The sequence below is a fragment of the Trichomycterus rosablanca genome, chromosome 17 (assembly GCF_030014385.1).
Source record: "Trichomycterus rosablanca isolate fTriRos1 chromosome 17, fTriRos1.hap1, whole genome shotgun sequence".
Lineage (NCBI taxonomy): Eukaryota > Metazoa > Chordata > Actinopteri > Siluriformes > Trichomycteridae > Trichomycterus > Trichomycterus rosablanca.
This window is the reverse complement of record NC_086004.1, coordinates 21,107,934-21,120,898: the sequence shown is the minus strand read 5'-3', so window position 1 is coordinate 21,120,898 and position 12,965 is coordinate 21,107,934. Positions and strand designations below refer to the sequence as shown.

General features: G+C 41.8%; 1 protein-coding gene across 1 annotated transcript in view; it reads right to left on the bottom strand.

Annotated features, from left to right (window-relative positions):
- Nucleotides 1–12,965, bottom strand: part of LOC134331883 (polyamine-modulated factor 1-binding protein 1) — a 210,232-nt gene that overhangs the window by 122,461 nt on the left and 74,806 nt on the right. Inside the window, exon 7 of the mRNA XM_063013419.1 lies at nucleotides 2,070–2,216. Coding sequence (XP_062869489.1) covers nucleotides 2,070–2,216 — 147 coding nt within the window. The remainder of the gene's footprint in view (nucleotides 1–2,069; nucleotides 2,217–12,965) is intronic.

Here is a 12,965-nt window from a genome sequence, read left to right as displayed (position 1 = left end):
AGGGCGGGGTCATTATTTACAGGGGTTAAGTCTCGGTTTATGGTTTAGCAGGTGACCTGAAAAGAAAATTTGCATTTTTCAGTAAAGAAAAACAAAATTAATAGCAACAGCGCAATTAATTAGACAGCTCATCAGCCCGAAGGACAGACAAGCCCGGGATAGAGGGAAAGGTCCTGACAAATTGGGGAGAAAGAAGAATCAGGGGAGCGAGATGGCAGGATGGGAGGGGGGGGGGGGGGGGTGTAAGTGCACGATTTCCTTCGGTGGCGCTGTCACACGTCAAAGTGGGAGCAAATCAAAGCGAGCTCGTTTTGATGAATATAAAGTAGAGAATCCCGCTGAGAAGCACTCTCGCTCTAATCACGCACCCGCGGCCAAAGATGCTCCCCCCTCCCTCTAAATAAAAATGAAAGCTGAGGGGGAAGGGGGGGGGGAGAAAAAGGGGGCACGGGGCGCACACCAACACAACAAAGGCTTTCTTTAGAAACGCAATAAACATTCGGCTTCTCCAGAGATTTCGGACTCGGGGAGGGGGTACGGCAAATGCGCCGCGAACAGATTTTTAGCCCTAAATAGACAACGTGCACCCTCCAGCTTATTCGCTTTCTAACAAAGCCCGGGTAGCGCACACACTTCAGACGCTGAGTTATAGCGGGTTTAGGTATTGTGTACGATTAATATAACAGCATACAGTGGACTGAACCCCAGCTAATATTTCAAGTAAGAAATCAGACATGAAATACAAGAGGTTTTTATATTTATATTATCATAAACTATATGGCGAAAAGTATGTGGACACCCCTCCTAATGATTTCATTGAGTTGTTTCTGCCACATCTATTGCTAACAACTTACCTAATATAACAATTATACACTGATCATCCATAACATTAAAACCACTCCTTGTTTCTACACACTGTCCATTTGATCAGCTCCACTTACCATATAGAAGCACTTTGTAGTTCTACAATTACTGACTGTAGTCCATCTGTTTCTCTACATACTTTTTTAACCTCCTTTTACTCTGTTCTTCAATGGTCAGGACTCTCCCAGGACCACTACAGAGCAGGTATTCTTTGGGTGGTGATGATTCTCAGCACTGCAGTGACACTGACATGGTGGTGGTGTGTTAGTGTGTGTTGTGCTGGTATGAGTGGATCAGACACAGCAATGCTGATAAACTTTTTAAACACCTCACTGTCACAAAACATCCAGCCAACAGTGCCCCGTGGGCAGCGTCCTGTGACCACTGATGAAGGTCTAGAAGATGACCAACTCAATCAGCAGCAATAGATGAGCGATCGTCTCTGACTTTACATCTACAAGATGGACACACTAGGTAGGAGTGTCTAATAGAGTGGACAGTGAGTGAACACGGTATTTAACTGATCCACTCATACCAGCACAACACAAAATTATTTTTCACATATCCCAGCTCGTTTTGGAAGCTGGGGTCAGAGCACAGAACAGTGGCAGCATGGTAGAACGTAGACTTAAACTCTCAACCTTTTGATTGGTAGCCCAGAGCTCTACCCACTAGGCTATCACTGTTCCTAATGATCATATGAGTTTGTGATCAATCACTCAAAAATTGCATTTTTAAAATCAGTACTTCCACACCCGATGCTAAAAGTCATAGAAAATAAATGACATGCTTTCAATTTTGTGGCATCAGTTTGGGAAAGACACTTTTCTGTACCAGCATGACTGAGTCCCTGTGTGTGAGTTTGGTGTTAAGAATTTTTGATGACCTGCACAAAGCACTGATCTCAAGACTTCTGAACACTTCTGGGATGAACTGGAATGTTGGAAGCTCAGGTCAGGTGACCACACAGTTTTGGCCATCTAATGTAGGTAGTACTTGGCGATTTTGCCTTGATCCAGGTCTGTATTTGTACCACAAGGTTTAAAGACCTTTGTACAATGTGGCCAAAAAACATTTGATTAGGGACACAGCCAAGTATATTGTATTACGCTCATATTTAGGCTCCTCCTCCTTCATATAGTTCTACTACTTGGCTTACAGCTAGTCATTTTTGAGAAGCTTTACTTTTGGAAAACAAACAATACCTCCTGTGTGAGCTCCTTGACCCTGGCCTCAAGCTGGACCAGCTGCTGGAGCTGCATAAGCTTGTCTTGGTCCTTCGAAGACATCTCTTGGTGAAGCTCTGTGATCATGCCCTGCAGTTCCTGGATCTGAGCTTCCTGCTCCTCCACCTGCCAAAAGAGGAGAGGTGTTATATTCAGTTACAACCCCAAATCAGAAAAAGTTGGGACAGTATGGAAAATGCAAATAAAATTAAAATGCAGTGTTCATTACATTTACTTTGACTTTTATTTGATTGCAGAAAGTTTGAACCCAAATATGTTTCATGTTTTATCTGCTCAACTTCATTTCATTTATTAATATACACTATATCGCCAAAAGTATTCACTCACCCATCCAAATCATTGAATTCAGGTGTTCCAATCACTTCCATGGCCACAGGTGTATAAAACCAAGCACCTAGGCGTGCAGACTGCTTCTACAAACATTTGTGAAAGAATGTGTCGCTCTCAGGAGCTCAGTGAATTCCAGCGTGGTACCGTGATAGGATGCCACCTGTGCAACAAGTCCAGTCGTGAAATTTCCTCGCTACTAAATATTCCACAGTCAACTGTCAGTGGTATTATAACAAAGTGAAAGCGATTGGGAACGACAGCAACTCAGCCACCAAGTGGTCGGCCACGTATAATGACAGAGCGGGGTAAGCGGATGCTGAGCCGCATAGTGCACAGAGGTCGCCAACTTTCTGCAGAGTCAATCGCTACAGACCTCCAAACTTCATGTGGCCTTCAGATTAGCATAAGAACAGTGTGTAAAGAGCTTCATGGAATGAGTTTCCATGGCCGAGCAGCTGCATCCAAGCGCAATGCCTTACTTCACCAAGTGCAATGCAAAGCGCCGGATGCAGTGGTGTAAAGCACACCGCCACTGGACTCTAGAGCAGTGGAGATGTGTTCTCTAGAGTGACGAATCACGCTTCTCCGTCTGGCAACGATGGACGAGTCTGGGTTTGGCGGTTGCCAGGAGAACGGTACTTGTCTGACTGCATTTTGCCAAGTGTAAAGTTTGGTGGAGGGGGGATTATGGTGTGGGGTTGTTCTTCTGGAGTTGGGCTCGGCCCCTTAGTTCAAGTGAAAGGAACTCTTAATGCTTCAGCATACCAAGAGACTTTGGACAATTCCATGCTCCCAACTTTGTGGGAACAGTTTGGGGATGGCCTTTTCCTGTTCCAACATGACCAAAATATGAGGCATAATATTATGACCACACTAAAATGGTTAGACCAGGGTTTTTTTAAACCCTGGGTCACGACCCTTAGGTGGGATGCATAGAAAAATAATACAAATTAAATCAATTAATTTTAACAGTACAAAAACACGAAATAAACTTGTACGCCATCGCCCCCTTGTGGAGGCTTTATGTTACATCTTGTAAACCACAGTGAGACCAAATTGTACAAAGCAGAGCAGAGAGAGTAAGAGAAATTGTTTGTGTTGCCTGGGTCGCGTAAAAAATTATGGACATAATGTGGGTCGCTTAAAAAAAGCATATCAGTATGTGAAATGGTGTAAATGGTATAGTAAGCACAAACTTTAACATCTGGATTCATCCCGAGGCCAGCAGACTTAATGTGTGTAATGGAAGGTCTATTTCAACTGGCAATACATCCGACTCATATACGACACACTTCTGCCCAAAGTCGCATTAGCGTGGACATGCTTGTCGGGATGATACTCTTGTGGCTGTGCATAGATGTGAACTGAAGGGAAAGGCTAAATGCATTTTCTATGGCTAAATTGGCCTCTGAAACTGCAGGTCATGGTATAAATGCGAGCACGATCAATCACAAAAGCAGCTGTGACACGAAACAACAGAAAGTGTCAGCGCAGAGCAGGGAGGAAAAGGGTTTCGAGGCTTGATCAAAGAAAGAACCTGTTTAAAATGCATATTTTGGTGGTGGACTTTCGAAAAACTAAACCGGTGAGCATCCAGGGACGGAATATCGAGATCGTTAACTCCTATAGGTACCTGGGTGTTCACCTTAACAATAAACTGGACTGGTCGGACAATACACAGCCCTTGTTGTACAAGAAGGGCCAAAGCAGACTCTATTTGTTGAGGAGGCTCCGTTTTTTTGGAATTCAGGGGGCCCTTCTCAGCTCTTTTTATGACTCGGTGGTGGCATCAGCCATTTTCTATGGTGTTATCTGCTGGGGCAGCAGCATGACAGGAAGAAACTGGACAAACTGATCAAAAAGGCGGGTTCTGTCCTGCACCCTGGAGTCAGTGGAGGCAGTGGGGGAGAGAAGGATGATGGCCAAGCTTTCATCCTTAATGGAGAACACTGATCACCCACTGCATGAGACTATGGCAGCACTGGGTAGTTCCTTTAGTGACACCCGCGTTGCTCAAAGGAGAGATCCTTTCTTCCTTCTGCTGTCAGGCTATATAACCAGCACTGCCCCAAACGCAGATAATCACCATCACAATATTTTCACATTGTTTATAATATTCTCTGTGCAATAACTTCTTAAAATACAGTGGGGGAAATAAGTATTTGATCCCCTGCTGATTTTGTAAGTTTACCCCCTTACAAAGACTTGAACAGTCTATAATTTTTATGGAACGTTTATTTTAACAGAGAGAGACAGAATATCAACAAAAAATCCAGAAAAAAAACATTAAATAAAAGTTATAAATTAATTTGTATTTAATTAAGGGAAATAAGTATTTGATCCCCTACCAACCAGCAATAATTCTGACCCCCACAGACCGGTTATGTGCCCATGAGGCACACAAATTAGTCCTGTCCCTGTATAAAAGACTCCTGTCACAGAATCAGTTTCTTCCGTTCAAATCTCTCGACCACCATGGGCAAGACCAAAGAGCTATCAAAGGACGTCAGGGACAAGATTGTAGACCTGCACAAGGCTGGAATGGGCTACAAGACCATCAGCAAGAAGCTTGGTGAGAAAGAGACCACTGTTGGTGCGATAATTCGAAAATGGAAGAAATACAAGATCACAGTCAATCACCCTCACTCTGGAGCTCCATACAAGATCTCACCTGGTGGGGTAAGAATGATTCTGAGAAAGGTGAGGTCAGTCCAGAATTACACGGGAGGAGCTTGTCAATGATCTCAAGGGAGCTGGGAGCAGAGAAATGCTGGATATGACCCCAAGAACACCATCCCCACCGGGCATTTCTTTGCCTCCAAACACGGCGAGTGGAGTTGATGCCAAAGAGCTCAATTTTGGTCTCATCGGACCATATCACATTCTCCCAAGCTTTCTCTGAATCATTCAGGTGTTCATTGGCAAACTTCAGACGGGCCTGTACATGAGCCTTCTTGAGCAAAGGGACTTTGCGGGCACTGCAGGATCTCAATCCATTACGGCGAAGTGTGTTACTAATGGTTTTCTTGGTGACTGTGCTCCCAGCTCCCTTGAGATCATTGACAAGCTCCTCCCGTGTAATTCTGGACTGACCTCACCTTTCTCAGAATCATTCTTACCCCACCAGGTGAGATCTTGCATGGAGCTCCAGAGTGAGGGCGATTGACTGTGATCTTGTATTTCTTCCATTTTCGAATTATCGTGCCAACAGTGGTCTCTTTCTCACCAAGCTTCTTGCTGATGGAAGCCCATTCCAGCCTTGTGCAGGTCTACAATCTTGTCCCTGACGTCCTTTGATAGCTCTTTGGTCTTGCCCATGGTGGTCGAGAGATTTGAACGGAAGAAACTGATTCTGTGACAGGAGTCTTTTATACAGGGACAGGACTAATTTGTGTGCCTCATGGGCACATAACCGGTCTGTGGGGGTCAGAATTCTTGCTGGTTGGTAGGGGATCAAATACTTATTTCCCTTAATTAAATACAAATTAATTTATAACTTTTATTTAATGTTTTTTTTCTGGATTTTTTGTTGATATTCTGTCTCTCTCTGTTAAAATAAACCTTCCATAAAAATTATAGACTGTTCAAGTCTTTGTAAGGGGGTAAACTTACAAAATCAGCAGGGGATCAAATACTTATTTTCCCCACTGTATGTGCAATACCTACTGTACCTTGTGCAATACTCCTTAACAAATGTGCAATTATTTGGTTAACTTTCCTTTATTTTTTTACATATTCTTACTTTTCTACTTTTTAATATATGTGTAAACACTTTGTATTGTTTTTATTTTTATATTCTTGAAAGCTGCTGTAACACTGCAAATTTCCCCCCGTGGGATAATAAAAGGCTATCTTATCTTTTTATTTATTCTAACGTCATGTTTTACACGTTGGTTACATTCATGACATGACAGGTATTTACTGGTTACACATGATTCATCAATTCAAGTGTTAATGTCAAACACAGTCATGGACAACTTTGTATCTCCAATTCTTTGGGCGGCACGGTAGTGCTGTCGGCTCACAGCAAGAAGGTCCTGGGTTCGATCCCCAGGTGGGGCGGTCCGGTGCTGAGTTTGCATGTTCTCCCCGTGTCTGCGAGGGTTTCCTCCGGGAGTCCTCCCACAGTCTAAAAACATGCAGTAAGGTTAATTTCACACTGAATTGCCCTATAGGTGAATGGGTGTGTGCAATGGACTGGCGCCCCATCCAGGGTGTTACTGTGTGCCTTGCGCCCATTGAAAAGCTGTAATAGCCCCCCCCAACCCTAATTGGATAAGCGGTTAAGGAAGTGAGTAAGTGACTGCACGTCTTTGGACTGTGGGAGGAAACCGGAGCTCCTGGAGGAAACCCACACAGACACGAGGAGAACATGCAAACCCCAAACAGAAAGTACCTGGACCGCTCCACTTGGGAATCAAACCCAGGACCTTCTTGCTGTGAGGCGACAGTGCTACCCACATGTTTCTGCTACACTAAAATACTCACTCACTCACTTTCTTAACCGCTTATCCAATTAGAGTCGCGGGAGGGAGCTGGAGCCTATCCCAGATTTTTAATGGGCGCAAGGCACACAGTAACACCCTGGACATGGCGCCAATTCATTTTCTTACTTCATTTGCTACATCATCCAGCTGATTGAAGCAAAATGAAGCTCTGCAGAAATGCACAGGTACTGTCACACTACAAAAAAACCCTCAAATACGATTCTTGTTTATTTGTCAAAGAGATTGCTGCTCCAGCATGTTTTAATTTCTCCATTACTGCACTTGTGTGAGAGTTCTCACTCGTCTAGTTGACTGGTGGAGTCCATTTGTAGAATTGCTCGAGTCTATTTTGATCCTTATATTGGTTTCGGTCTATAAACCCGACAGCATGTGAGTGGTGCTGAGTTCAGCAAAACAGACACTCATCTGAAAACACTGCAATGATTTCCTAAAAGGAGAAGAGGAAGAAAAAAGGGAAGTGCAGTGGGAATGAGTTTGAGATGTTAGAGGTGAAGAACATCTAAACCTGAGTGCAGTTTGTTTCAGCAGGTGAGTTCAAATGAACCCTTGTTTGTTTGTTTGTATGTGTATTAGGATTTTAATGTCATGTTTTTACACTTTGGTTACATTCATGATGGGCGGTAGTTACTCATTACACAAGGTTCATCAGTTCACAAGGTTATATCAAACACAGTCATGTCTTTGGACTGTGGGAGGAAACCGGAGCTCCCGAAGAAAACCCCTGCAGACACGGGGAGAACATTTTGACATTTTCAGCATTTAGCAGACGCCTTCATCCAAAGCGACTTACAGTAGTGACAGTACACAGTGTGAGCAATTGAGGGTTGAGGGCCTTGCTCAAGGGCCCAACAGCTGCAACCTGGCAATGGTGTGGCTTGAACCAGTGACCTTTTGATTACTAGTCCAGTACCTTAACCGCTAGGCTACCACTGCCCGAACATGCAAACTCCACACAATGTTTACCCAATTACGTTATGCTTCCTCTCTACTGTAGCTGACCCCCCCCCCCCCCCCCCCGATTGAGGAGAGCGAGACTAACACGCGCCCCCCTCCGACACGTGCGCAGTAGCCGACTACATCTTTTCACCCGCGCGAGGCGAGTTCAGATGCCGATCAGCTTTGTGCACGGAGAGCCACACCCCGATCAGCATTATTCCTCGACTCCTTTGCAGACGGCATCAACCAGCCAGCAGGGGTCGTAATTTGCTTAATTATGAAGAGATCCTATCCGGCTTTATACTACCCTATGACAGTGAACAGTCAATCTTTGTTCATGCAGTCGACCAGCCCAGCCGGATGGCAGAGCTGAGATTCTACACGATGGGTGTGTTCGAAAACCTAGTGAGCTGCTTTGCTGTCTTACTGTCTACATAGGCAGCTGCCTAAGTAAAGAGGATTCTAATAAGTCATCGACTTAGGTTATTCGACATAGGACATCAGGTTATTCGAAAGCACAACGTAGACTGCGATAACATCGGGTTTTGCTTACTAAGCTAACACAGTTAGCATCATGCCATTCAAACCAATGGGATGAGGTGGCACAACGCACTAGCATGTCAAATAACATCTCCCTCCGTGTACCAAAAACGGTTAAACTGTCCCTGACAAGCCCGAACTTGCAAAAAAAGACTTGCAAAAAATAGATAATTTATTTAAGTTTGAAAATAATTCTCCGCACCGTCCGCCATATTTTTTATTTTTCTGTGAGAAAAGTTGTGCCGCATTGAATGCTGGGATTGCCTTGGCCGCTAAGGCAGCATCGGATGCTCCCTCGTTCTTGAGTCAAAATAACATTGACATTGTAAGATACCTTAGTAGACAACATTTTAAGGCATCTAGGATTTCGAACGGCCTCCTTTTCGGGAGCGCGCACAGGATGACATAAAATGCTGTCTATGTAGACAGCTCATTAGGTTTTCGAACACACCCGATGTATTCGAAATCCCAGCTCTGGTGTGCTAGTGTGTTTTACCCCTGCGCCACCTGAGTGGCCTTATATATTGAGTGGGTTCCAAGCAAACCTTATACTACTCAAAACCTTCATTATATACATGATTAGATTAAAACGCTTTATATTCTATGTACTTTTAAAAACAGAATAAACCACAGACCTATATAAATTCACCATCAAGCAAAAAAAAAAAAAAAGTATAAAAAATACAGTGATATACCGTGAAACCGTCAGAAAATCTAAAAAGTACAGTGATAAAGATTTTTGGCCATACGGCCCAGCCCTAAATGAGTCGGGCATCAATAAAAATGTGCATAAGAGTGGCAATAATTAGCTGAGAAGGAAGAAGAAAAAATTGGCATTAAAATCATGTTTAGGATGTCACAACTAATGTAGGAAAACTGTAATGGTTCTGATGATGGTACAAACACTGAAGACTGCTATTTTTCTTCCGAAATGATGAAATAAATACATGAGAAAGACCAGCTTTTATGCTGAATGTGCAGCCTCAACGAACCCTCGCCTCGCTTAGCTGAAATAGCTATTAGCCCTTCCTCATTAGGCCCACGCTGATGCGACGACCATGCTTTCAAGCACTGTCAGCTAGCCAGTTCTTTTGCACCTTCACATTAGAATCGTCTTTGATCTTTCACCCCTCTGGCCAAGCAAGCGTGGCAGGGCTATTAACCGAACCTCTTCTGCGCCCTAAACATTCGTGATTTAAGTAAGATTGGGAAAATATGCAGATTCACATGCAGAGTGACATGCTTTTATAGAGAATAATACTACGTCCTTGACATAATTATCCTAAACACGCCACAGACATGCAGAATCCTAACAGCCTATTGTAAGGAAAACGTGAAGGTAGAAACAGGAATGAGAGATCTTAAAGAAATCAGGATTGGTGGGATAAATGCAGCACATTTCATCTGGTAATTTCTGTAAAAAGGCTCTTTGTTATCTTCAGACACAGAGAAAGGACTCCCACAGACTTAATCTTTGGAGGCTTAGATCATGTCATTAGCATGCTAATTGCGACCTCGTCTTGAGAACTGAAAAGGACTGAAAGGGGAGGCAAAAAACAGCACACATGCCATATACTACCCATGTAGAGAGGTGCTTTGTCCTGGCCAGAAGGAAGATTTTTTTCTTTCTTTTGTATTACACAGAAAGGATGTTGGTTAAACAAAAAGAATTTACATTACATGTCCTGAATCTTGCACCCTCGACGTGGTGCAGGCTACAGTGCGTGTGGTTGAATCAAAGCAAAGCTTTCAGGACGAGCGCAGCTGCTACCTCTGTACAGCCAAGGCCAGTACTTCAGCCTGCTCCTAAATACTATCAGTCATCAAAAGCTGAGCCTGTTATTGGCCTTGTTTTAAAATACCACGTGCCCCACAGTAGTAATCTGAAATATTCAACACCTAACCCTAACCCTAACCCCCCCCACACAAATTTTTTTTTAATTAAATTATTCAAACCTGCTGCTAGTCTGTACGACCTTAAGTTGGGTTACAACATGATTAAACCATTGGAAACCTTATAACATTGCTTACTCCGCTTCACCCGTGTAACAGGACGAGCGGCTTCTGACTCTACCATGGAAAATTGGAAGCGCCCAGCGGCACGCCGTAGTTTTGAATAACTACGTTTCCCACAGACCACCACGCTCATCAGTGAATATTTGCAGCACCTGGGTTCGCTGCTATATTCGCTGATGAGCGCGATGGTCTGTTACAACCTGTGATGTTACATATCACACATTAACTTGTGATTCAAGTGTTAAGAACTAAGTAGCTGCTCACAAAAGGAGATCATTTCATTGCACCAAAAACACAATGGGTAACAAGATTTAAGACCTTAAACATTCCTAAAAACACCAAAGTTTAATAATTGAATACAGAAAAACATCATAATATTCTAATCATTTGTAAGGCCCCTGTCAGTTACAGGCCCTAAGAATCGTCCTTACTTCCCCCCATATGGTGCACCTGGTTGTTACTGTGGGTCTGTAACCGGTACACACACATTTTCGGTACACAAAGGGAGATGTTTGCTGCCATGCTAGCGGGTTGTGGCGCTTCCACTCCTTGGTTTTTATGGCCTGAGGTTAACTGTGTTAGCTTAGTAAAAGAAACTGCGGTGGTGTAATCTCTGTCTTGTTTATTTGGATGCTAGGGCCCCACCACTGCCAGGTTGCCACTGTTGGGCCCCTGAGCAAGTGAGCAAGGCCCTTAACCCTCAATTGCTTAGACAAGCTACTGTCACAGTCGCTTTGGATAAGATATATAATATATTATATAATAAAACTATATATAATAATATAATAAATATAATATATGCATTTTGCACCATACAAAAAAATAATATAGCAATATAATATAATAAATATAATATATGCACTTTGCACCATATTTAATAATATAAAAAAAATAATATAACAATATAATATAATAAATATAATATATGCATTTTGCACCATACAAAAAAATATTATAACAATATAATATAATAAATATAATATATGCACTTTGCACCATATTTAATAATATAATAAAAATATTATACCAATATAATATAATAAATATAATATATGCACTTTGCACCATATTTAATAATATAATAAAAATATTATAACAATATAATATAATAAATATAATGAATGCATTTTGCACCATATGTAATAATATAATAAAAAATATATATAATATAATAAATATAATGCATGCATTTTGCACCATATATAATAATATAATAAAATAATATAACAATGTAATAAATATAATATATGCATTTTGTAGCATATATAATAATATAATAAATTTTTTTATAATAAAATAATAAATATAATATATGCATTTTGCACCATATATAATAATATAATACAAATAATATAATAATATAATATATGCCCTTTGCACCATATATAATAATATAATAAAAATAATATAATAATATAATATAACAAATATAATATATGCACAAAATAAAAATGAAAATATATAAAAACAAGAATTATAAAAAATAGTATAAATAAGTCTATTAATTGGATTATATGCTTCCAACTTTGTGGCAACAGTTTGGTAAAGGACCTTTTTCACTACAGCATGCCTGTGCTCAAATCAATGTCCACAAAAGCAAGATTTAAAGTACTTAATGTTGAGTGGCCTGCAAAGAGTTCTGACCTCAACATACAGTGTATCACAAAAGTGAGTACACCCCTCACATTTCTGCAAATATTTAAGTATATCTTTTCATGGGACAACACTGACAAAATGACACTTTGACACAATGAAAAGTAGTCTGTGTGCAGCTTATATAACAGTGTAAATTTATTCTTCCCTCAAAATAACTTAATATACAGCCATTAATGTCTAAACCACCGGCAACAAAAGTGAGTACAACCCTAAGAGACTACACCCCTAAATGTCCAAATTGAGCACTGCTTGTCATTTTCCCTCCAAAATGTCATGTGATTTGTTAGTGTTACTAGGTCTCAGGTGTGCATAGGGAGCAGGTGTGTTCAATTTAGTAGTACAGCTCTCACACTCTCTCAAACTGGTCACTGAAAGTTCCAACATGGCACCTCATGGCAAAGAACTCTCTGAGGATCCTAAAAGACAAATTGTTGCACTACATGAAGATGGCCAAGGCTACAAGAAGATTGCCAACACCCTGAAACTGAGCTGCAGCACAGTGGCCAAGATCATCCAGCATTTTAAAAGAGCAGGGTCCACTCAGAACAGACCTCGCGTTGGTCGTCCAAAGAAGCTGAGTGCACGTGCTCAGCGTCACATCCAACTGCTGTCTTTGAAAGATAGGCGCAGGAGTGCTGTCAGCATTGCTGCAGAGATTGAAAAGGTGGGGGGTCAGCCTGTCAGTGCTCAGACCATAGACCGCACACTACATCAAATTGGTCTGCATGGCTGTCACCCCAGAAGGAAGCCTCTTCTGAAGTCTCTACACAAGAAAGGCCGCAAACAGTTTGCTGAAGACATGTCAACAAAGGACATGGATTACTGGAACCATGTCCTATGGTCTGATGAGACCAAGATTAATTTGTTT